The 22,623-nt window shown below is 32.4% G+C and overlaps 1 protein-coding gene across 11 annotated transcripts in view; it reads left to right on the forward strand.

Moving 5' to 3' along the window:
• The window catches only part of DACH2 (dachshund family transcription factor 2), a 667,650-nt gene that overhangs the window by 559,791 nt on the left and 85,236 nt on the right, over positions 1-22,623 (forward strand). For 5 of the 11 annotated variants that reach the window (XM_036226591.1, XM_036226592.1, XM_036226588.1 and 2 more), the window contains one exon: positions 5,762-5,845. The exons of the other annotated variants lie outside the window; for them this stretch is intronic. In XM_036226591.1, coding sequence (XP_036082484.1) covers positions 5,762-5,845 — 84 coding nt within the window. The remainder of the gene's footprint in view (positions 1-5,761; positions 5,846-22,623) is intronic. 11 annotated transcript variants of the gene reach the window in all.

Genomic DNA, 22,623 nt, shown 5'->3' on the forward strand with positions numbered 1-22,623 from the left:
AACAGGTGTGAGATGGTCTCTCATTGTGGTTTTGAGTTTCATTTTCCTAATAGCTAGCGATGTTGAACATCTTTTCAAATACTTCTTGGCCATTTGTATGTTCTCTAGGGAGAAGTGTCTGTTTAGGTCCTCTGCCCATTTTTTTTTTGATTGGATCATTTGTTGTTGTTGAGATAAATGAGTTCTTTGTATGTTTGGATATTAGGCCCTTATTGGAGATGTTGCTTGCAAATAGATTTTCCCATGCAGATGGTTGTTCCTTTATGTTTCTTGTTTATGATATCTTTTGCTGGGCAGAAGCTTTTTAGTTCGATGCAGTTCTATTTATTTATTTTAGCTTTTACTGCCCTTGCCTTTGAAGTTAAATTCATAAAATCCTCTTTAAGTCCAAGGTTCTTGAGTTAAGTTCCTATGTTTTCTTCTATGAATTTTGTTGTTTCAGTTCTTATATTTAGGTCCTTAATACATTGAGAGTTAATTTTGGTTTGTGGTAACAGACAATTGTATAGTTTCATTCTTTTGCAAGTGGCTTTCCAGTTTTCCCAGCAACAATTATTGAAGAGACTTTCCTTTCTCCACTGTATGCTTTTGGCTTTTTTTTTGGTCGAAAATTATTTGCCCAAAGAAATATAGGTTTACTTCTAGACACTTGATTCTGTTCCACTGATCTGTGTGTCTGTCTTGCTGTCAATGCCATGCCGTTTTGATTAGTGTCACTTTCTGGGATAACTTGAAGTTGGGTAGAGTGATGTCTCAAGCCTCATTCATTTTCTCAGGATGACTTTGGCAATTTGGAGTCTTTTGTGCTTCCATACAAATCTGATAATTTTTTTGTTCTATTTCTTTAAAGAATGCTGATGAGATTTTGATGGAGATTGCATTAAATCTGTGTAATACTTTAGATAATATGGTCATTTTAACTATGTTGATTCTTCCAATCCAAGAACATGGAATATTTTTTTTCATTTCTTTGTATCTTATTCGATTACTTTTAATAGAGTCTTACAGTTTTCATTATATAGGTCATTCACTTGTTTCATTAAATTGATTCCAAGGTATTTTATTCTTTTTGTTGCAATTGCAAAATAAATTATTTTTTCCACTTTTTTTGTGTGTGTGATACTTAGTTATTAGAGTATAGGAACACTATGGATTTTTGAATGTTGATTTTGTATCCAGAGACTTTACTGTATTTGCTTATTGTTTCTGGTAGTGTTCTTGTGGAGTCTTTAGCATTTTCTATATAGAGAACCATCTCATCCACAAACAGTGACAGTTCAACTTCCTCGTTTCATTTTTGGAAGCCTTTTATCCTCCTCTTGTCTGATTGCATGCTCTAGGACCTCCAATGTTATATTGAATAACAGTGGCAATAGTGGATAGCCTGATCTTAGAAGGAAGGCTTTTAGATTTTTACTATTAAGTAAAAATGTTGGTTGAGAGTTTGTCATAGATGATTTTTATTATGTTAAGGTACTTCCCTTCTATACCAATTTTTTAAGTGTTTTGATAACAAATGGATGCTGTATCTTGTCAAACAGTTTTTCTGCATCTAGTGATATGGTCATATGATTCTTATTTTTTCATTTGTTTATGTATTGTATCACATTAATTAATTTGCATGTGCTGAACTGTCCCTGTGCCTCTGGGATGAAGTGCACTTGATTGTGGCGTATAAACTTTTTAATATGTTTCTGTATTCAGTTCGCTACTATCATATTTTGAATTTTTGCATGCGTTCATGAAAGATATTGGTGTGTAGTTTTCTTTTTTTGCGTTATTTTTACCAGGTTTTGGTATCAGTAATATTGGCCTCATAAAATGGGTGGGAAATATGGCCTCCTCTTCAAATTTTTGGAAGAGTTCAAGGAGAATAGGTATTAAATCTCCTTTGAATGTTTGGTACAATTCACTGGTGAAGCTATCTGGTCCTGGACTTTTACTTTTTGGTAGATTTTGATGATTCTTTCCATTTCCATGCTGCTAATCAGTCAACATAGATTTTTTAGGTTTTCTTGATTTAATCTAGGAAGGTTATAGTTTCTAAGTACTGGTCTATTCCTTCTAGGTTATCAATATTTTTGTTATATACTTTTTTATAGTATTCTTGTATGATCCTTTGTATTTATGTGATATCAGTCATAATTTCCTCTCTTTCATCCTTAACTTTGTTGATTTGTGTCCTTTCTCTCTTTTCTTTAGTGAGTCTAGCCAGAGTTTGTCAATTTTATTAACCTTCTCAAATAACCAGTTCTATGTTTCATTAATTTTTTTTTATAATTCTTTTCTTTTCGATTTCATTTATTTTTTTGCTCTAATTTTGATTACTTCTTTCCTGTCGATGAATTTAGGCTTTACTTGTTCTTCCTTTTCTAGTCTTCTAAGATGAAGTGTTAGGTTGTTTATTTGGGCTCGTTATTGTTTTCCAGAGATATCCCTGCAATTATATGAACTTTTCACTTTTGCCATGTCCCAAAAGTTTTGATATGTTATGCTATCATTATCATTCATTTCTATGTATCTCGTGATAGCTCTTTTTATTTCTTATGTGATCCAGTTTTTCTTCAGTGACATGTTATTTAATCTCCATGTATTTGTGGTTCTTTTTGATTCCTTTCTGCAGTTGATCTCTAGTTTCAAAGCATTATAATCAGAGAATATGGTCGAAATGATTTCAACCCTCTTATATATGTTGAAGCTATCTATGTGTCTCAGTATGTGGTCGATTCTTGAGAATGTTCCATGTGCACTAGTGAAGAATGTATAAGCAGCTGTTTAGGAATGGAAGGCTCTGTAAATGTCAATTATGTCCAGTTGGTGTAATGTATCATTTAAGGATGTTATTTCCTTATTGTTTTTCTGTTTGAACGATCTGTCCATATCTGACAGTGTGGGCTATTAGGTCCCCTACTACAATAGTGTTTTGATCTGTTTCTGTTAGTAATTGTTTTACATATTTCGAGGCTCCCTGATTGGGAGCATAGATGTTAATAATTGTTATGTCTTCTTGTTGCATGTTTTTCTTTATCATTATGAAGTGTCACTCAGTATCTTTCCTTACCTTTTTTTATTTTGAAGTCTATTTTATCTGATATTAGTATCGCTACTCCCGCTTTTCTCTGAATGCCATTTGCTCGCAATATTATTTTCCACACTTTTACTTTGAGACTATATTTGTCTTTAGAGCTGAGATGTGTCTCCAGGCAGCAGCATATGGTTGGGTTTTGTGTTTTGATCTATTCTGCAACACTGTGCCTTTTTATTTATGAGTTCAATCCATTTACATTTAGGGTAATTATTGAAATATGAGGTCTTCTTATAGCCATTTTTTCTTTTGCTTTCGGGTAGCTTGGTGTTTCCATTGCTTCCTTGTCCTTGTGTTTCTGTTTTCTTTATTTTGGTTGGCTTTTTTGGGGGGTTTTCCTTCTGGTCCTTCTTGCTTTGTTATATATTTCAGTTCTTAATCTTTGACATGTTGTTACTATTACAGATATGTAAAGAATACACACACACACACACACACACACACACACAGAGTTGTCCATTTTCTTCTGCGAGTCCTTGTCTCCATTCCCCTTTGCGAATTTGGATCTTTGAATCCTCTCCTTTTCAGTCATTGTTATCTCAGTTTGCCCCTATGTATTCTGAGCATTCATTACTATCTTTTATAACAATTCTCTTCTTATTGTTTAAGCTTATAATGCCTTGTTTTTAGAAATGGTTGCACTCCTCTACTTCTTCTATTTGCATGATAGTCACTTTACTCATATATATATAATTTTTTGTTTGTGATAAACTGACTCCTTTAAGTATGTCCTATAGTGCAGGGCTCGTAGTGGAGGATTCCCTCAATTTTTGTATGTCTGGAATAGTCTTAATTTCTCCTTCATATCTAAGGGAGAGCTTAGCTGGGCACATTATTCTAGGCAGTATTTCATTTCACTTAATTGTTTAAATATTTGATTCCATTTATTTCTGGCTTATAAGATTTGTGCTGAGAAGCCTGAGAATAATTTAATTGGTTTACCTTTGTAAGTTACTGTTTTTTTTTCTCCCTGGCTTTCTGAGAATTCTGTGTTTGTCATTGATTTTTAATAATTTTAATACAATGTATCTTAGTGAAGGCCTTTTTGATTTGAGATAATTGGATATTCTGTTGACTACTTGAATTCTGAGCTTCAGCTCATTCCTTAGATTGAGGAAATTCTCATCAACTACGTTTGAAAATGCTTTCTAGTTCCTGCTCCTTTTCCTCGCCTTCGATAATGCCCATTTTTCTTATGTTTCCTCTCCTGAAGGTATCAGCTAGTTCTTGATTTTTCTCTTTCATTATTTTTCATTCTTCAGTTTCTCTCTTCTTCTTTCTGAAATACTTCTAGATTTCTGTTGTCGATTTCACTGATCTTTTCCCAAGCTTGTTATTTCATTTTTCAACTCTTTCCGTGTGGTTTTTATCTCCTGAAGTTCTATTTTGCCCTTTTTGAGAATTTCAGTCTCCTTGGTCTGCTCATCTTCTTCTTCTTCTTCTTCTTTTTTTTTTAATTCCTGAAATTGTTCATCTGACTAATTTTGGAACTCACTGAATTTTTCCATAAGTACTGTCCTGAAATCTCTATCATTTAAGTTACATATTTCTCTGTCCGTAAGCTTATTTTCTGGAGATTTTTCTCTTTCTTTCTGAGATGCCTCGTAACCTTAGTTGTTCATGGTGTTTAATGGACTTTTTTTTCCGCCTGGGCGTTAATGGAAATGTATTCTGCTGTTTTTCCAGAACGAAGATTTTTATAAAGTTCTCTCTTTAATCTGTTGCAAAGAAAGCAATTTTATTTTGGCTTTCGGTAGGTGGTATCTAAGCCTTGTGGATCTCTGCTTTACATAAAGCTTTAAAAATGCCTTTTTATTTTCTGATAGATATTTAATCATGCTCAGTACCCCCCGTTTCAGTCCCTGTCAATGTTAGCATAAGTTTTGTTAGTGTTTGCTCAGATTCTCCTGGGGTTCTACAGTTTTCATTCTCAGAGGGTTTGGCAAGAGGGGCCCTCTAGGCTTGGAGTTGGGGTCTGTGGTTCAATCTTGGTTTTGCAATAGTAGTCACTAAAAAAACAACTGTTATTTTTCTGCTGGGCACTTCTCTGCTTTCTGCCCTGATGACTGGGTGCTGCCACTATCTGGCCATGGGGAGCTTACAACTTTCCCAGGCATGGCTGTTCAGGCAACTTGCTGTATCTTCTCCCCTCCCCATCCTCCTGCAGGGAGCTCCAGTGGCTGCTTCTTTATTTCTTCCAGTCTACCACCTGATACCTGTGGTTCTGACCTGTGGTAGCTCCTATGCGCAGATCCCATGCTCTGACATGCTGGAGTGCAGTTTGGGTGTTTTTTTTATTGAGTTTTAGATGTTCAGTTTATTGTTTTTGCAAAGGGAAAGATCTGGGGACATCTCTCACTTCACCATGTTTCCAAAGATCTTCTGTCATATACATTTTTAAAGAAGAAATATTTTCAATAATTTAAATGAATTATGTTGACAGTTTTATATATATACTATACATTAATTTGACTCTAAAAATTCACATGATTAAGCAGCTAATTGGTTTTTAAAATAATCATTAGATTAAAACATATCTTTCCATTGTTTCAGAAGATGAAAATGCATAAAACACATGTTTGCTGTCATTTAAAACAGCTATTTATGTAATCCTTTTTTGTCTTTCCTTTGGGTGTTGTGCAAAAAAAATCACTCAGTTGTATCTCTTATTTACAGTTATGATGCCCAACAATAGAGAGGAACTTATTGTTGATCAAGATAATGGACCAACCATTAAAAAATTCCAAAGGGATAATAAAGGTAAAATGATTTTTGCAATATTTGATGTTCATATAAAGATCAGATACTAACTCAATTAACTAAGTGTGTTCAGTACTGTATTTTGCATCCACATTTCTCTAAGTCAGAATAGATCTGTATTGCTTTAGATAACTTATTTTAGTAGTTAAAAATAATGTTTGCCTGAAGCTTGTTTATTTGATGTTATAAAACACCTATCATTTTGAAGTTTGTCTGTGCCTGTGGTTGGAAACTTCACCCTAAGCTCTTCTATTATGTGTAATCAGAGACATATTATTCTTTTTTTATATATACATGTACTTAATTAACTATGCTTAAATGACTCACCATTTGATTATTACATTTAAAAATCTGAGTCTCTGTCATGGAGAAGAAATATTCCTCTCAACTCTCAAAAGTGATTTAAAAAATGTATGCTAAGTTGGACATTTCAAATGAAAGCTTAGCAAATTACTCCAGTAAGGTATTTACCTGGAATGTTGAAGGTATGACACCAATCTGGCTTTTAACCCATTTAGGAATATCTATCACCTCTGCACAGTATCCAGTTTTTCTTAGGCTATCTATTTAAAGAAGGTAAGCAGAGTAAGAATTTCAAAGTTATGCTTTCTTGATATAAAAGCTGAGCACAACTTTGTTTAAAAAGCCACAAAGGTAAAAAAAAAAAGTCAAAATATATCAGCACATGTTATAAGCTATGCATTATGACTGTTACCATGATTTATACAGTAGCTCTAAGCTAAAATACATAAGCTAACATGTAATATATTAGATTATTAGATGGTCTGTTTATATTTCACTAGAGGGTACATTTTTCTGTCTCTAATAAAGATGTTCATATTATATAGGAAAAAAACTTCATGAACTGAAGAATTAATGGAGAAAATTTTCTTTCGTCTCTAGACTAATTTCCTAATTACCTAGTTGGACATTTTAGTTAGAATTGAAATAATATATGATTTTAATTTCATTGATCTATGGTTGGTTTCTTTGCCACATGTTTTGTTTTGTTTTGTTTTATTCTGTTTTAATACAAACACTGAAAGGCTATATATACCCTCTGGAGCTCAAAGATATAAACGTTTGATTTCAGAACAGTTGTCAGAATGGAAGAATTCAAGTTGAGTATGTTAAGCTACCCAAACTCTTACACAGGTAATAGAATTCTAGCTAGAGGAGACTTTATTCATAACCCTACAACAATTTGTTCCTGAGACATCTTTTCCACCAAGTCATGACTATTTAAAGAACAGCTTGATAGTAAAGCAGCTTTTCTAGAAAAATCTCATATAATTTCACTGGAACCACAAACCCTGTAAGTCAAAATGGCTTTTAGGACTGATCTGGGTGCTGCAATGCTTAAGTATACACTGCTGTGTCCTATGAAAAACCAGCTGGGACACTAGGACAGATATACATTAACTAATTTTCATAATATACACAGTGGTATGTACTGATACTTCTGAATTTCTTGCTGTGGAATGGCACAGTTTTACTCATTTCAATCAAATAGGTTGTTCGCACATTCTGATGAAGATATTAATAGAAAGGAGCGGCATGTTAAACTGCATGCGGCTTATAATGGAAAGCTTTCCTTTAAATAAGATTGTCTATGTCAAGTTCTACAATTATATTTGTGATATTAAGACAAAGCATATTTTCCTAAAATGGACTTTCACTATTAAAAGGAAACACAGTTGAAGTATAAGTCTCAACATTTATTAAGTATGACAAGTAAGCAGTTTATGCAACTGTGGCAAACGTATGTTTTCACATCTGTTTTGAGTAATATCATGATTTAAAAATGATTTATAGCTCTGGAAATTATAAAATGCCAGCTTTGCTAAAGTGTGAACATTTTCAGAAAATGAAGACATATCATTAGAGTATACTTCATGTAGCCTGTCTCCAGCTACACCCTATAAAATTGGGTGACACAGCAATACATCTCAAATGATAACTTGTATTGTGCCTTGAATTTTCATATGGAGACTATTCAAAGTCTGTATAATCTAGGCTTTCCTGGTAGTGATGTCCATTTACACTGTGTCCAAAATGACTTAGCAAAATTGCTATTTTTGTTTTGACTTAAGTATGAAATTTTTACTAAATTCTCTGGTCAGTCAGTCAAAGACTGATTTTATTTTCCACAGATTTTGTCAAAGAAATTGACCAAATCAATTGTCTGCTATAATATTTCATTACATAGTTTTATTTATTCATTTATTCATTTATTTATTTACTTATTTATTTATAATTATTTATTTTTATGGTGACATTAGTTAATGAAATCCAGTAAGTTTCAGGTGTACAATTTAACAGTAAGGTGTATATATACACAATTTTGCCATCACCTCCCATAGTTACATTTTTTCTGTCACCACATATTTGACCTCCTTTATGCCATTTACCTCCCTCCTCCTCCCTCGTCCCTCTCCTCTAGTAACAACCAGTCCATTGTCCATGTTCATGACCATCTATTTCTTTGTCCTGTTCATTTGCTGCTTTTAGGCTTATATACCACATGTAAAGAATATCATGTGATTTTCAACTTTTTCTGTCTGGCTTATTTTGCTTAGCATGATTATCTCAAGGTCCATCCAGGTTGTCGCAAATGGCAATATTTCATCTCTTTCTATGGCTGAGTAATATTCCATTGTATATATGTATCATCACTTCTTTAGCTAATCATCTATTGTAGGACACTTCAATTGCTTCCATGTCCTGACCACCATGAATAATGCTTCTATGAACATCGGTGTGTAAATATCTTTTTGGATATGGATTTTCAAGTCTTTGGGGGTAAATAGCCAGTAGAAGGATTGCTGGATAATATGGTAGATCAATTCTTAGTTTTTGAGGAAATTCCATACTGTTTTCCATAGTGGCTATACCAATTTGCGGTCCCACCAGCAATGTATGAAGGTTCTTTTTTCTCCGCATCTTCTCCAAAATTCATTCTTACTTGTTCTGTTGATTATAACTATTCTAAAATGAGTGAGATAGTATCTCATTGTGGTTTTGATTTGCATTTCCCTAATAACAAAGATGAACATATTTTCATATATTGGTTGGCTATTTGTATGTCTTCTTGGGAGTAGTGTCTGTTAAGTCCCTCTGTCAATTTTTTAATTTAATTTTTTTTCTTTTTGTTTGTTATTGAATTCTGTGAATTCTTTGTATATTTTGGATATTAGGCAAATATTGGAGGTGTTGGTTGTAAATATATTTTCCCATTTGGGTGGTTCTCTCTGTACCTCGATTGTTTTTGCTGTGCAGAAGCTTTTTTAATTTAATGTAGTTCCATTCACTTATTTTTACTTTACTTCCCTTGCTTTTGAGGTAAAATTCATAAAATCTTCTTTAAGTCCAAGGTTCTTAAGTTTAGTTCCTATGTTTTCTTCTGTGCATTTTATTGTTTCTGTTCTTATATTCAGGTCCTTAATCCATTTCGAGTTAATTTTGGTGTGCGGCGATAGACAACAGTCTAAGTTTCATTTTTTTGCATGTGGCTTTCTAGTTTTTCCAGCACCATTTATTAAAGAGGCTTTCCATTTTCTGTTGTATACTTTTGGCTCCTTAGTCAAAAATTATTTGTCCATGAAAACAGAGGTTTACTTCTGGACTCTCCATTCTGTTCCACTGGTCTGTGTATCTGCTTTTCTGCCAATGTCATGCTGTTTTAATTATCGTTGCTTTGTAGTAAAATTTGAGATCATGTAGAGTGATACCTCCAGCCTCGTTCTTTTTTTTCAGAATGGCTTTTGCAATTCACGGTCCTTTGTTCTTCCACATAAAGATGACGATTTTTGTTGTATTTCCTTAAAAAGTGACAATGAGATTTTAAAGGGGGTGGTATTAAATCCGTGTATGTATGTATGTATGTATGTATGTATGTATGTATGTGTGTATATATATATATATATATTACGTAATAAGGCCTTTTTATCTGTTGATTCTTATAATCCAAGAACATAAAATATCATCCCATTTCTTTGTGTCTTCTTCAATTTCTTTTAACAGGGTCTTATAGTATTTATTATATAGGTCCTACACATGTTTTGCTAGATTTTTCCTAGGTATTTTATTATTTTTGTTGTAGTTGTCAAAGGAATTGCTTTTTCCACCTTTTCTGACAATTCATTATTAAATTATCATAACACAATGCATTTTTGAACATTAACTTTGTATCCAGAAACTTTACTCTATTTGCTTATTGTTTCTGGTAGTTTTCTTGTGTAGTTTTTAGGGTTTTCTATATTGACAATCATGTCATCTGCAAATAGTGACAGTTTGACTTCTTCATTTCCTATTTGGATGCCTTTTATATCTTTCTCTTGCCTGACTGCACTTGCTAGGAACTTTAATGTTATATTGAATAACAGTGGTGAGAGTGGACAACCTTGTCTATTCATGATCTTAAAGGAAAGGTTTTTAATTTTCACCATTAAGATTAACGTTGGCTCAGGTTTTGCTGTATATGGCAAAACCTTTTAGTATGTTAAGATACTTTCCTTCTATGTCAGTTTTGTTAAGTGTTTTGATCATAAATGGATGCTGTATCTTGTCAAAGGCTTTTTCTACATCTATTGAAATGATCATATGATTCTTATTTTTTATTTTTATTTTTTCTTTATTTTTTATTTAAGTTTTTTTGAGGTAACATTGGTTAATACAATTATATAATTTTAAGGTGTACATTATAATTTAACATATGTATATTCTATTGTGTGTTTACCACATAAAGTCCATTTTTTTAGCTGTCATATATTTGATTCCCTTTAGTTACTTCACCCTCCCTCTACAACCCTGTATTTGATCCCTTTTATGCCATCTACCTCCCTAATCCTCCCCAACCCCCACCCTCTAGTAACCACTAGTTTTATGTCCATGTTCATGAATCTCTGTTTGTTCGTGGTGTAAATTTGTTGCCTGTAGGTTTACATACCACATATGTGATATCATTTGATTTTCAACTTTTTCTGTCTTGCTTATTTCACTTAGCATGATTATCTCAAGGTCCATCCAGGTTGTTACAAATTGCAGTATCTCCTTTCTTTTTATGGCTTAGTAATATTTTAGTGTGTGTGTGTGTGTGTGTGTGTGTGTGTGTACACACACCAATGCTTCCTTATTCAATCATCTATTATAGGGTACTTTGGTTGCTTCTGTCTTCTGGCCACTGTAAATAATGCTGCTATGAACATCAGTATGGAAATATCCTTTCAGATACGGGTTTTAAAGTCTTTGGGATAAATACCCAGTAGTGGGATTGCTGGATCATATGATAGATCAATTATTAGTATTACAAGGACCTCCATACTGTTTTCCACAGTGGCCGTACCAGTTTGCAGTCACAATAGCAGTGTATGAGGGTTCTTTTTTTCTGCATCCTCCCCAACATTTGTTATTATTTGTCCTGTGATAACAACCATTCTAGCACATGTGAGATGATATCTCACTGTGGATTTGAATTTGTGTTTCCCGAATAGATAGCAATGTTGAGCATCTTTTCAAATATTTGTTGGCCATTTGTATGTCCTCCAGGGAAAAGTTTCTGTTCAGGTCCTCTGCTCGTTTTTTAATCGGATCATTTTTTTTTGGTGTTGTTATTGAGTTGTAAGATTTCTTTGTATATTTTGATATTAGCCCCTTATCAGAGGCATTGCTTAAAAATATATTTTCCCATTTGGATGCTTGTCTCTTTACCTTGTTGACAATTTCTTTTGCTAAATAGAAGCATTTTAGTTTGATGTAGTCTCCTTCATTTATTTTTTGCTTTTACTTCCTTTCTTTTTAAGGTAAAATTCATAAAACACTCTTTAATCCAAGGTCCTTGAGCTTTGTTCCTATGTTCTCTTCTATGCATTTTATTGTTTCTGTTCTTATATTCAAGTGTTTAATCCATTTTGAGTTAATTTTGTGTGTGATGGTAGACAATAGTCTAGTTAAATTCTTTTGCAGGTGGCATTCCATTTTTTTCCAATACCATTTATTAAAGAGGCTTTCAATTTTCCAATGTATGTTATTGGCTTTTTTGTTGAAAATTATTTGTTCATATAAATATAGGTTGACTTCTAGACTCTCAATTCTGTTCCATTAGTCTGTGAATCTGTCTTGCTGTCCATACCATGCCATTTTTGTGACTGTCACTTTGTAGTATAATTTTAAGTCAGGCAGAGTGATGTCTCAAGCTTCATTCATTTTCTCAGGATGGCTTTGGCAATTCAGGGTCTTCTGTGTTCCCATACAAATCTGATGATATTTTCTCTTATTTCTTATAAAAATGCAGATGAGATTTTGATGGGGATTGCATTAAATCTGTATAATTCTTTAGGTAATATGGTCATTTTAACAATGTTGTTTCTTCCAATCTAAGCACATGGAATATCTTTCCATTTCTTTGTATCTTCTTTGATTTCTTTTAATAGGGTCTTGTAGTTTTCATTATATAGGTCCTTCACATGTTTTGTTAAATTTATTCCTAGGTATTGTTTGTTGCTATTGTGACTGCAAAAGGAACTACTGAAAAGAGTAAAATATCTAGAAATAAATTTAACCAAGAAGGTGAAAGACCTGTATACTGAAAACTACAGAATATTGATGAAAGATACTAAAGAAGACACAAATAAATGGAAAGGCAGCTCATGTTCATTAATTAGAAGACTTGACATTGCCAAAATGTCCATACTTCCCAAAGCAATCTACAAATACATTGCAATCCCTATCAAGAGCTCAATGCTTCATTATTAGAGAATGTTCCATGCGCACCTGAGAAGAATATATAAACCCTTGTTTTGGAATGAAAGACTTTGTAAATGTTAATTATGTCCATTTTGTGTAATGTGTCATTTCAGGATGTTATTTCCTTATTGATTTTCTGTTTGATTGATCTGTCCAATCTGACAGTGGAGGTGTTTAGGTCCCCTACTACGATAGCATTTTCTTCTGTTTCTACCTTTAGTTCTGTTAGTAATAGCTTTATATATTTGATGGCTCTCTAATTGGGAGTATACATATTAAGAAGTGTTATGTCTTCTTGGTGTATGATTCTCTCTATCTTTTGATTTTGAAGTCTATTTCGTCTGATATTAGTTCCACTACCCATGCTTTTCTCCGAATGCCATTTGTTTGAAATATCGTTTTCCACCCTTTCACTTTGAGTCTATATTTGTCTTTGGAACTGAGATAAATCTTCTAGAAGCAGCATATAGTTGGAATATGTTTTTTTTCATCGAATCTGCAACTCTCGGCCTTTTTTATTGGTGAATTCAATTTATTTACATTTAGGGCGATTATTGAAATTTGGGTTTTTCCTATAGCCATTTTACTTTTTGCATTCTGATAGCTCAATGTTTCCATTGTTTCTTTTTCCTTGTGTGTCTGTTTTTTTTTTTTTTGGTTTGACATTGAGGATTTTTCATCTGACCCTTCTTGTTTTATGTTATACTGAATTTCCTTATCTTTGTCATGTGTTTACCATTACAGATATTTAAAGGATAGTGATATATGTATATATGCTGAATGTGTGTATGTATATGTGTGTGTATTTATACACACATATACACACACATATATCATATACCCACATGTACATATATACATATATCACTATCCTTTAAATATATATAAATATAAAAATATATATGTAGGTATGTATTTTATATATATATATATCTCCAGTATTTTTCTGGCTGTATCTTATCTTCATTTCCCTTTACAAATTTTGATCTTTGAATCACTATTTTCAGTCATCGTTGTCTCATTTTCTGCTTATGTATGCTGAATGTTCATTACTATCTTGCTGTAGCACATCTCTTTTTATTGTTTAAACTTATAATGCCCTGTTCTTAGTAAGATTTGCACTCGTCTACTTCTATCGGCCTGCTAGTCACCTTACTGATAGTTAAGGTTTTTTGTCATTTTGTTTTTGATGAGCTGACCCCTTTTAGTATTTTCTGTAGTGTAGGCCTCTTAGTGGAGAATTCCCTCAATTTTTATATCTCTGGAAAGTTCTTTATTTCTTCTTCATATCCAAAGGAGAGCTTAGCTGGGTAGATTATATTTGGCTTGGAGTTCCTTCATTTAATAGTTCGAATAGTTTATTCCACTCTTTTTTGGCTTATAAAGTTTGTGCCGTTAAGTCCGACGATAATCTAATTGATTTTCCTTTAGAGGTTACCAATTTCCTTTCCATAGGTGCCCTGAGAATTCTTTTTTTGTTGTTGTTATTGATTTTTGATAACTTTAGTACAATGTGTCTTGGTGAAGGTCTTTTTTTGGGTTAAGATAATTGGATGTTATGTTGACTTCTTGGATACCAAGTTCCAGCTAATTCCTTAGATTTGGGAAATGCTCATCAACTATTTGTCTGAAAATGTGTTCTAATCCCTGCTACTTTTCTTTTCCTTTGAGAATATCCATTATTTTAATGTTTTCTCTCCTGATAGTATCAGCTAGTTCTTGTATTTCTCTTTCATTATTTTTCATTCTCTAGTTTCTCTCCTCTTCCTTCTGAAATACTTATAGATTTCTGTCTTTCATATCACCGATCTTTTCTTCCATTTGGTTGACTTTATGTCCCATGGTTTCTATTTCATTTTTCATCTCTCGCACTGTGTTCTTTGCCTCCAGAATGTCTATTCGGTTCTTTTTTAGAGCTTCAAAATCCTTGCTGAATAACTCATTCTGCTCATCTAGCTGTTTTTTCCAATTCCTGAAATTGTTGATATGAATCATTTTGGAACTCATTGAGTTTTTTCTGAAGTACCATCCTGAATTCTCTGTCATTTAAGTTGCATATTTCTATGTCTATAAGCTTATTTTCTGGAGATTATTTTCTTTTTTTCTAAGATGTCTTATCACCTAGGTTTTTCATGGTGTTTAATTTACTATTTCTTTGCTTGGGTATTAATGGAATTGCATTATTTTTTTTTCAAGAATGAAGATTTATTATATAAAGATCTCTCTTTAGCCTGCTTCAAAAAAAGAGAGAAACTAGAGAATGTTAGCAACAGTTTTGGTAGTGTTTGCTCAGATTCTCTGGGGCTCTGTGGTGTTTGGTCTTGGAGGATATTTGTGGAGGAGTCCTCTGGGTTGGAGTATAAGGCCTGTTGCTCAGACTTCCATTTGTAACCATCACTGGTAACAAGCAACTTCCACTTCTCTGCCATTCCGACTTCTCTGTTGTCTGCCCTTATCCCTGTGCACTGCTGCTGTGTGGAGCTCAGCTCTTTCAGGAAGAACTATTCAGGGAACCCAAAGCACCTTCTCCCCTCCCTCTTACCCTGCAGGGAGCTCCATCTAGATCTGGCAGCTTCTTTGTTTCTCCCACTCTACCACTGGGTCCCTGGTATTCTGACCTGTGATAGCTCTTATGCACAGATCCATGCTTGGACCTGCTTGTGTGCCTATTCGGTGTTTTTTGTTGAATTTTAGATGTTCGGGTTATTGCTGTTTCAAGGGGAGAGATCTGAGAACATTTCTCACTCCTCCACGTTTTTACCGTTGTACATGATTTTTAATAGTCAGCTCTGGTATTCTTTAGAATAAGGGCAGTTGGCACCATACTCTTTAGTTTACCCATGTGGAAGCAAAGAAACAAAGGAAGACCCTCTGCCCTTGTCTACCACTGGTCTCCCAAACTACTAGCAAGAATAGGGGATTTTGATATTTTGCATTCTGTACTGAATTAATTTATTGAAAATTTTATATGTGCAAAAAGTACTGAAGATAAAATCTTAAATGCTATAGAAACAGTGGAACGATAAATTTATCATTGAGCCCAAGAATTAAGTCCACTGAACCATCATCACATTTTAAATCAGTCCATAGGCCACAGATGAAAAGCTTGATAGTTTTGTCATTCTTTGAACATAAAAATCTAAAGTATATCTTATCTAGAACAATAGTGTTATATTTATTTTTATGCAGATATGCTAATTTCAGATTGGAGAAGGGTTTGGCTATATATTGAAACCCTAATAATGTAAATATTCTGTATTAATATATTCCTGAGAAAATCTAAGATGCTACACTAAATCTTTAATTCCTTTTAGCATTGCTCAGGTGATTGGGAATAATTATTGACTTTAGTTAAATTGAGAAATATATCTTCTGAATATTATATTTTTTGATTAACAGAGATTTACGTACTTGGCCTACTAAAATACAAACATTAGAAATATACTTTATGATGAAGTTAAAATACATAATGGAAAACAAAATATATAATTTGTGCATTTTATGCTATTCAGTGACTCTTAATAGAAATGAGGAAAATGAGGAACATATCTTACTGGAAATTTTCTTTGAATTACCTTCCTTTTTAAAAATGTTTTTTTTGGAAACAATTACAGATTCATGATAAGTTGCAAAAAAAATAAAGAGAGATCTCATGCACCCTTCAACCAGTTTCTCCAATGGAAATATTTTCCATAAATATATGATAGGAAAATCGGAAAATTCGCAATGGTACAATGAGACTGAGAGTAGTGAGTGCGATTAAACATCTATGAGGAAAAAAAAGACATTGTTAAGACTTTATATAAAGCAGGGAACCAAGAGACATAGACGCCACCTATTGGAAATCAAATGAAAAATGCCTTTGTTTGCAGCAGGCTAGAGAGATCTTTATATAATAAATCTTTCTGGGAAAAAAAAAAGAATACAATTCCATGAATACCCAACCTAAGAAATAGTACATTAAACACCATGAAAAACCAAGGTAATAAGTCATCTCAGGAAAAAAGAAAATAATCTCCATAAAATAAGTTTATAGACATAGAAATGGTACAAATTTCACCAATTTTACACAACATAATTCCTTTGATATTTATCCAAATTGTTGTATTTGTCAATTTTTTTATATTTTATTACTAATTAGTACTCCATGGTATGTGTATACCACAGTTTGTGTAATATTCATCCATTGTAGGAATCTCATCTCCAGTCTTCATTACTAATAAAGCTTCAATGAAAATTGATGTACAGGTTTTTCTGTGGATATAACTTTTCTATTCGACGAATGTTCAAGAATGCAATTGCTGGGTAATATGGTAAGTATATGTATAGTTTTATAATAAACTGCCAAACTATTTCCCAGAGCAACTGGACCATTTCTATATTTCTACCAGCAATATATGAGTAGTTCAGGTTCTCTACATCCTTGCCGGTATTCCATGTTTTCCTTTAAAAAAAAAAACTATATTTGTTCTCATGATGTGTATATAGTGATAATCTCATTATGGTTTTAATTTGCATTTATATATATTGCATTTATATATATATATTGCATATATATATTGCATATATATATATATTGCATATATATATATATATATATAGCTGTTCTCATGGGTGTATATAGTGATAATCTCATTATGGTTTTAATTTGCATTTCTCTACTGACTAGTGATATTGAACCCCTTGTCTTATATCCTCTTTGGTGAATTGTCTCTTCATGTCCCTTCCCTATATCCTAACTAGTTTGCTTTTTTTATATTATCTAGGTACAAGTGCTCTGTTAAATATGTGGCTTGCAAATTTTTTACAACTCTGTAGCTTGTTTTTATATCCTCTTGGAACAGTCTTATACAGAACAAGCAATTTTTAAGAAGTTTGATAAAGTCTATCATTTTTTTTTTTCTTTTGTGGTACTTTTGGTTTCAAGCCTGAAATCTCTTTGCTTAGCCCTAGGTCTGAAAATTATCTCTTATATTTTTCTTCTATATTTATATTTATTTCCTTCTAGTTTTTATATTTATGATCATGATCACAGGTCAAGGATTTTGTTGTCGTTCTGATCCAGCCCCATTTGTTGAAAAGGCTATTCTTCCTCTCGAATTGCTTTTGCACTTTTGTCAAGTTTGCAATCTGTACTTGTTTCTTGCTATTTTTGGGTTCTTTATTTTATTTTATTATGTATCTATCTTTTCAGTACCATGGTATTGTTTGTTAAAGTTCCATGGCTACTTTTAATATCGAATAGAATTATTCCTCCTGCTTTATTCTTTTTACAAAATTGTCACAGATATTCTAGAATCTGTGCCTTTCCACATATTTCATAAAATCTAGTCTATGTCCATAAAAATCCTTGCTGGGATTTTGATAGAAATTGCATTAAACCTATAGATTAATTTAGAGAACATTTATATCTTTACTATTTTGATTTTTCTAATCCATGAACTTAGTATATCTTTTCATTAATTTCATTTTTTTTAAATTCATCAGAAAATTTAACTTTTCACATACAAGTCCTATACAAGATATGTTAGATTTATATCTCAGAATTCCATTGTTTGAACAATTATAAATGGTTTTATATTTTCAAATTTAGTTTCACACCCTCTTTCTTAGTATATGGAAATACTATCGATTTTCATATGTTGATCTTGTATTCTTACATCTTACTTAAACTCACTTATTGGCTCTAAACGTTTTTGGTTAGTTTTAATCTTTAGGATTTTCTACATGACAATCAGGCCATACCATTTTCAGATAAAGAGATTTTTATGTTTTTTTTTTATTTATATGACTTTTATTTCCTTTTCTTGCCTTATTGTGATGGTTGTGGCTTTCAGCATTACATCGAATAATAATGGTGAAAGTGGATACCCTTGACTTCTTTTTAGCAGGAAAAATATTCAGTGTGTCCATCTTATGTATGATGGTATCTGTCAATTATTTTGTAGGTGCTCTTTATCAGGTTGAGGCAATTTATTATTAACTTGCTGAAAGTTTTAATTTTTTTCATAAATCAGTGTTTGGCTTTATCAAATGCATTTTCTGCCTCTGATTTTCCATTTTTAGCTTGTTGATTTGATGAAATACATACTGAGAAATATTTCACTGTTAAATGAGACTTGCATGCCTGAAATAAATCACACTTAGTCTTAGTATATCATTCTTTTTAAATATTATTAGATCTAGTTTGCTAATATTTTGTTAAGAATTGTGTGTGTCTGTGTTCAGGAGGGAGTGGCCTGCAGTTTGATTTTTATAATGGCGTGGTATTTAATACCTTGTAGTCTCTACTGACATCATGTGTGAGAAGGCTGGCTTCATTGCTAGTAAACACTGATTAGTCCTGAATTTTCCAATAAGCTTTCTTTGACACCAATCTTGCGGTGGGGCGTGGGGGTGGTGGTGGTAAAGGGAATTGACACACTTTATTATAGCCTGGCAAAAGTGAAGGTTAGATTTCCCAGTTGGCCTTTGCTGGTGGAGTGGGAGTAGGACTGCATATTTTTCTGGGCTGTTTGTCTGAAATAGAGCAGCTATTGTCTCAAAGCTTTCAGTATTGCTAAGCCACACATTCCCAGTCCTTTGGCTAGAGAGAGCACATTTTTCTGGGGGATATTTTTTTTTTATCTGTGCCTACCATTGTATCTAGATTCCCAGCTTTTCAAGTATTCAGTCAGGGATATGCAACACAAAAAGAAAGCTCGGGAATTAACTTCCATGTTATTCCTCAAATTCCAATGTCTCTAACTGGGCTACATTTCTCTCTATACTTTCAGAATATTCTTATATCTGTTTTATATTAAATGCCCACATTTTTGGCTGTACTTAGAGGGAAGAATAGGGAAAATTATACCTAGTCTACCTTTTGGAGTCAGAAGTCTTTCTGAAACCTCTCCTTCATTTTTGTTTAATTCTCATTCTCTCTCTCTCTCTCTCTCTCTCTCTCTCTCTCTCTCTCTCTCTCTCTCTCTTCCTCCCTCCCTCTCTCTCTCCCTCCCTCTCTCTCTCCCTCCCTCTCTCTTTCCCTCCCCCTTTCTCCATGTATAAGTATATATGTGTGTGTGTGTGTGTATCACCCAAAAAGTGCAGTTCAGTGTTTTTATTATATTCTCAGGGTTGTGCAAACAACACTATTATCTAACTTCATAACATTTTGATAAGCCTCAAAAGTAACCTTGTACCCATTAGGTTACTTTTACCTATCCGGCAGCCACTAGAAACCACTAATCTGATTTCTATCTCTGTGAATTTGCCTAATCTGAATGTTTAAAATGAATGGAATAATACAATATGTGGCCTCTTGTGTCCAGCTTCTTTCACTTAGCATAACGATTTCAAGGTTCATCCATGATGTGGAATGAATCAATCTTTCATTTCCTTTTTATGTCTGAATATTGTTCTATTTTATGGATACACCACATTTTGTTTATTCATTCATCAGTTGATGGACATTTTGTATGTTTCACTTTTTTCAGCTATTATAAATAATGCTACTGAGAACATTTATATACAATTTTTGTGTTCAATTACATTTTCATTTCTCTTGTTTGTATACCTAGGATGGACTTGCTGGGTCATAGGTCATATGGTAACTCTACATTTAACACTTGTGTAGAATCACTGCTCCCTTTTCCAAAGTGGCTACAGAATTTTACATTTCCACCAGCAATGTATGAGAGTTCCAATTTCTTCCCATCTTTTCCAACACTTACTATCATCTGTTTTTTATTTTTTATTATAGCCATTCCAGTGTATATAAAGTGTTATCTCGTGGTTTGATTTGCATTGATGAATAATGATGTCGGACATCTTTTCATGTGCTTATTGTCCATTTGCATATCTTCTTTAGAGAAATATCTATGTGAGTCTTTTTTCTATTTTTTTAATTTAAATATTTGTCTTTTTATTTTCAAGTTTTAAGAGTTCATATATTCTGGATACATGCCCTTATCAGACATGATGTGCAAATATTTTATCTCATTCTGTGGATTGTCTTTTTACTTTCTTCACAGTATTCATTAATTAACAAGTATTTTTAATTTTAGTAAAGTTCAATTTATCTGTTTTTTTTTTTTATTTTGCCACGTATGCATTTGTTGTCATATCCAAGAGTACTTTGCCAAAACTAGAGGATATTCCTTGAAGATACTCTCCTGTTTGTTGTTCCTTGAAGATCAAACAATACTCCCGAAAATATACTCCTATTTTAGCTCTTACACTTAAATCTGTAATCTTTTTTTTTTGAGTAAATTTTTGTGTTTGTTTTTTGTTAGGAAACCAATTTCATTGTTTTGCATGTGGATATCCAATTATCCCAGTACCGTTATTGAAAATACTATTATTGCCCTATTGAATTGAGTTGGCACTTGTCAAAAATCACTTGAGCATAAAAGTAGGGTTTATTTCTGGATTCTCAATATTATTTCATGATCTATATGTCCATATGCTAGTATTACAATGTCTTGATTACTATAATTTATAGTGGAGTTTTTTTGAAAAGTGGAAATGTGAGTCATCCAATTTTATTTTTTTTCAAGATTATTTAGGAAATTCTGGATTCCTTACATTTCCATAAGAACTTCGAGATCAATTTCTGCTAAATACTAATTGGAATTATGATAATGATTATGCTAAATCTGAAGACCAATTTGAAGAGTATTGTCTTCTTAACAATATTAAGTATTTTGATACCTAAACATGGGATGTCTTACTATTTATTTAGGTTCTCTTTAACGTCTTCCAACTATATTTTGCAATTTTCAGAGTATACATTTTGCATTCCTTTCGTTAAGTTTATTCCTAAGCATTTTATTTTTTTTTAACATTTTTTAAATTCAATTGTAAATGGAGTTGTTTTTCTAATTTTGATTTTGAATTGTTCACTGGTAATGCATAGAAATACAGTTGATTTTTCTATATTGATTTTGTATTCTTCAAACTTGTTAAACTTGGTTATTACCTCAGATGATTTTCCTGTAGATTCTTTAATATTTTCTGTATGTAAAATCATGACACTTGAAAAATAGAGATAATTTTATTTGTTCCTTTCAAATCTGAATACCTTTAATTTTCTTACATAATTCCCCTGAATAGAGTCTGCAGTACAGTGTTGAATAAAGTGATAGGAGTATAAATCCTTGTCCTATTCCTGATCTTAAGGAGAAAGAATTCAGTCTTTCATTATTAAGTATGAAGTTATCAGTGGGTTTTCCATAGATGATGTTTATCAAGTTGAGGATGTTTCCCTCTAGGTCTAGTTTGTTACATATTTTTACATGAAAAAGTTGTGGATTTTGTCACAGCATTTTTCTGATTCTATTGAGATGATCATATGGTTTTTGTCCATTATTCTTTTAATATAATGCATTACATTGACTTTAATTTTTAAAGAACATTTTATTTTTAATAATAATTATTATTACTATAATTCTTTTATTATGGTAAGGATAGTTAAAGAGATATACCCTCTGAACAAAAAATTTAAGTACACAATATGATATTTTTCACTATAGGAACAATGTCATAAAGCATATCTTTAGAACTTATTCATGTTGTATAACTGAAACTTTTATCCATTGAACAGAGATTTCTCATTCCCTTTCCTCCAGCTCCTGGAAACCACCATTCTCCTCTCTGTTTCTATAAGTTTGGATATTTTAGAAACTTCATATTGTGGAATCATACAGTATTTGTCTTCCTGCGACTGGCTTATTTCACTTAGCATAACGTCTTCCAGTTTTATCCATGTTGTTGCATATGGCAGGATTTTCTTATTTTCAAGACTGACTAATATTCCATTCTGTGTATGTATGTATGTGTGTGTATATATATATATATATATATATATATATATATATATATATATATATATACACACTACATTTTCTTTATCCATTCATTAATTGATGGGGATTCATGTTGTTTCCATATCTTGGTTATTGTTAATAGTGCTGCAATGAATTTGGGAGTGTAAATATCTCTTCAAGTGCTTGATTTCAGTTATTTTGGATATATATGTGGAAGTTCCGTTTGAT

Source organism: Rousettus aegyptiacus, unplaced genomic scaffold, assembly GCF_014176215.1.
Source record: "Rousettus aegyptiacus isolate mRouAeg1 unplaced genomic scaffold, mRouAeg1.p scaffold_m13_p_9, whole genome shotgun sequence".
Classification (NCBI taxonomy): Eukaryota; Metazoa; Chordata; class Mammalia; order Chiroptera; family Pteropodidae; genus Rousettus; species Rousettus aegyptiacus.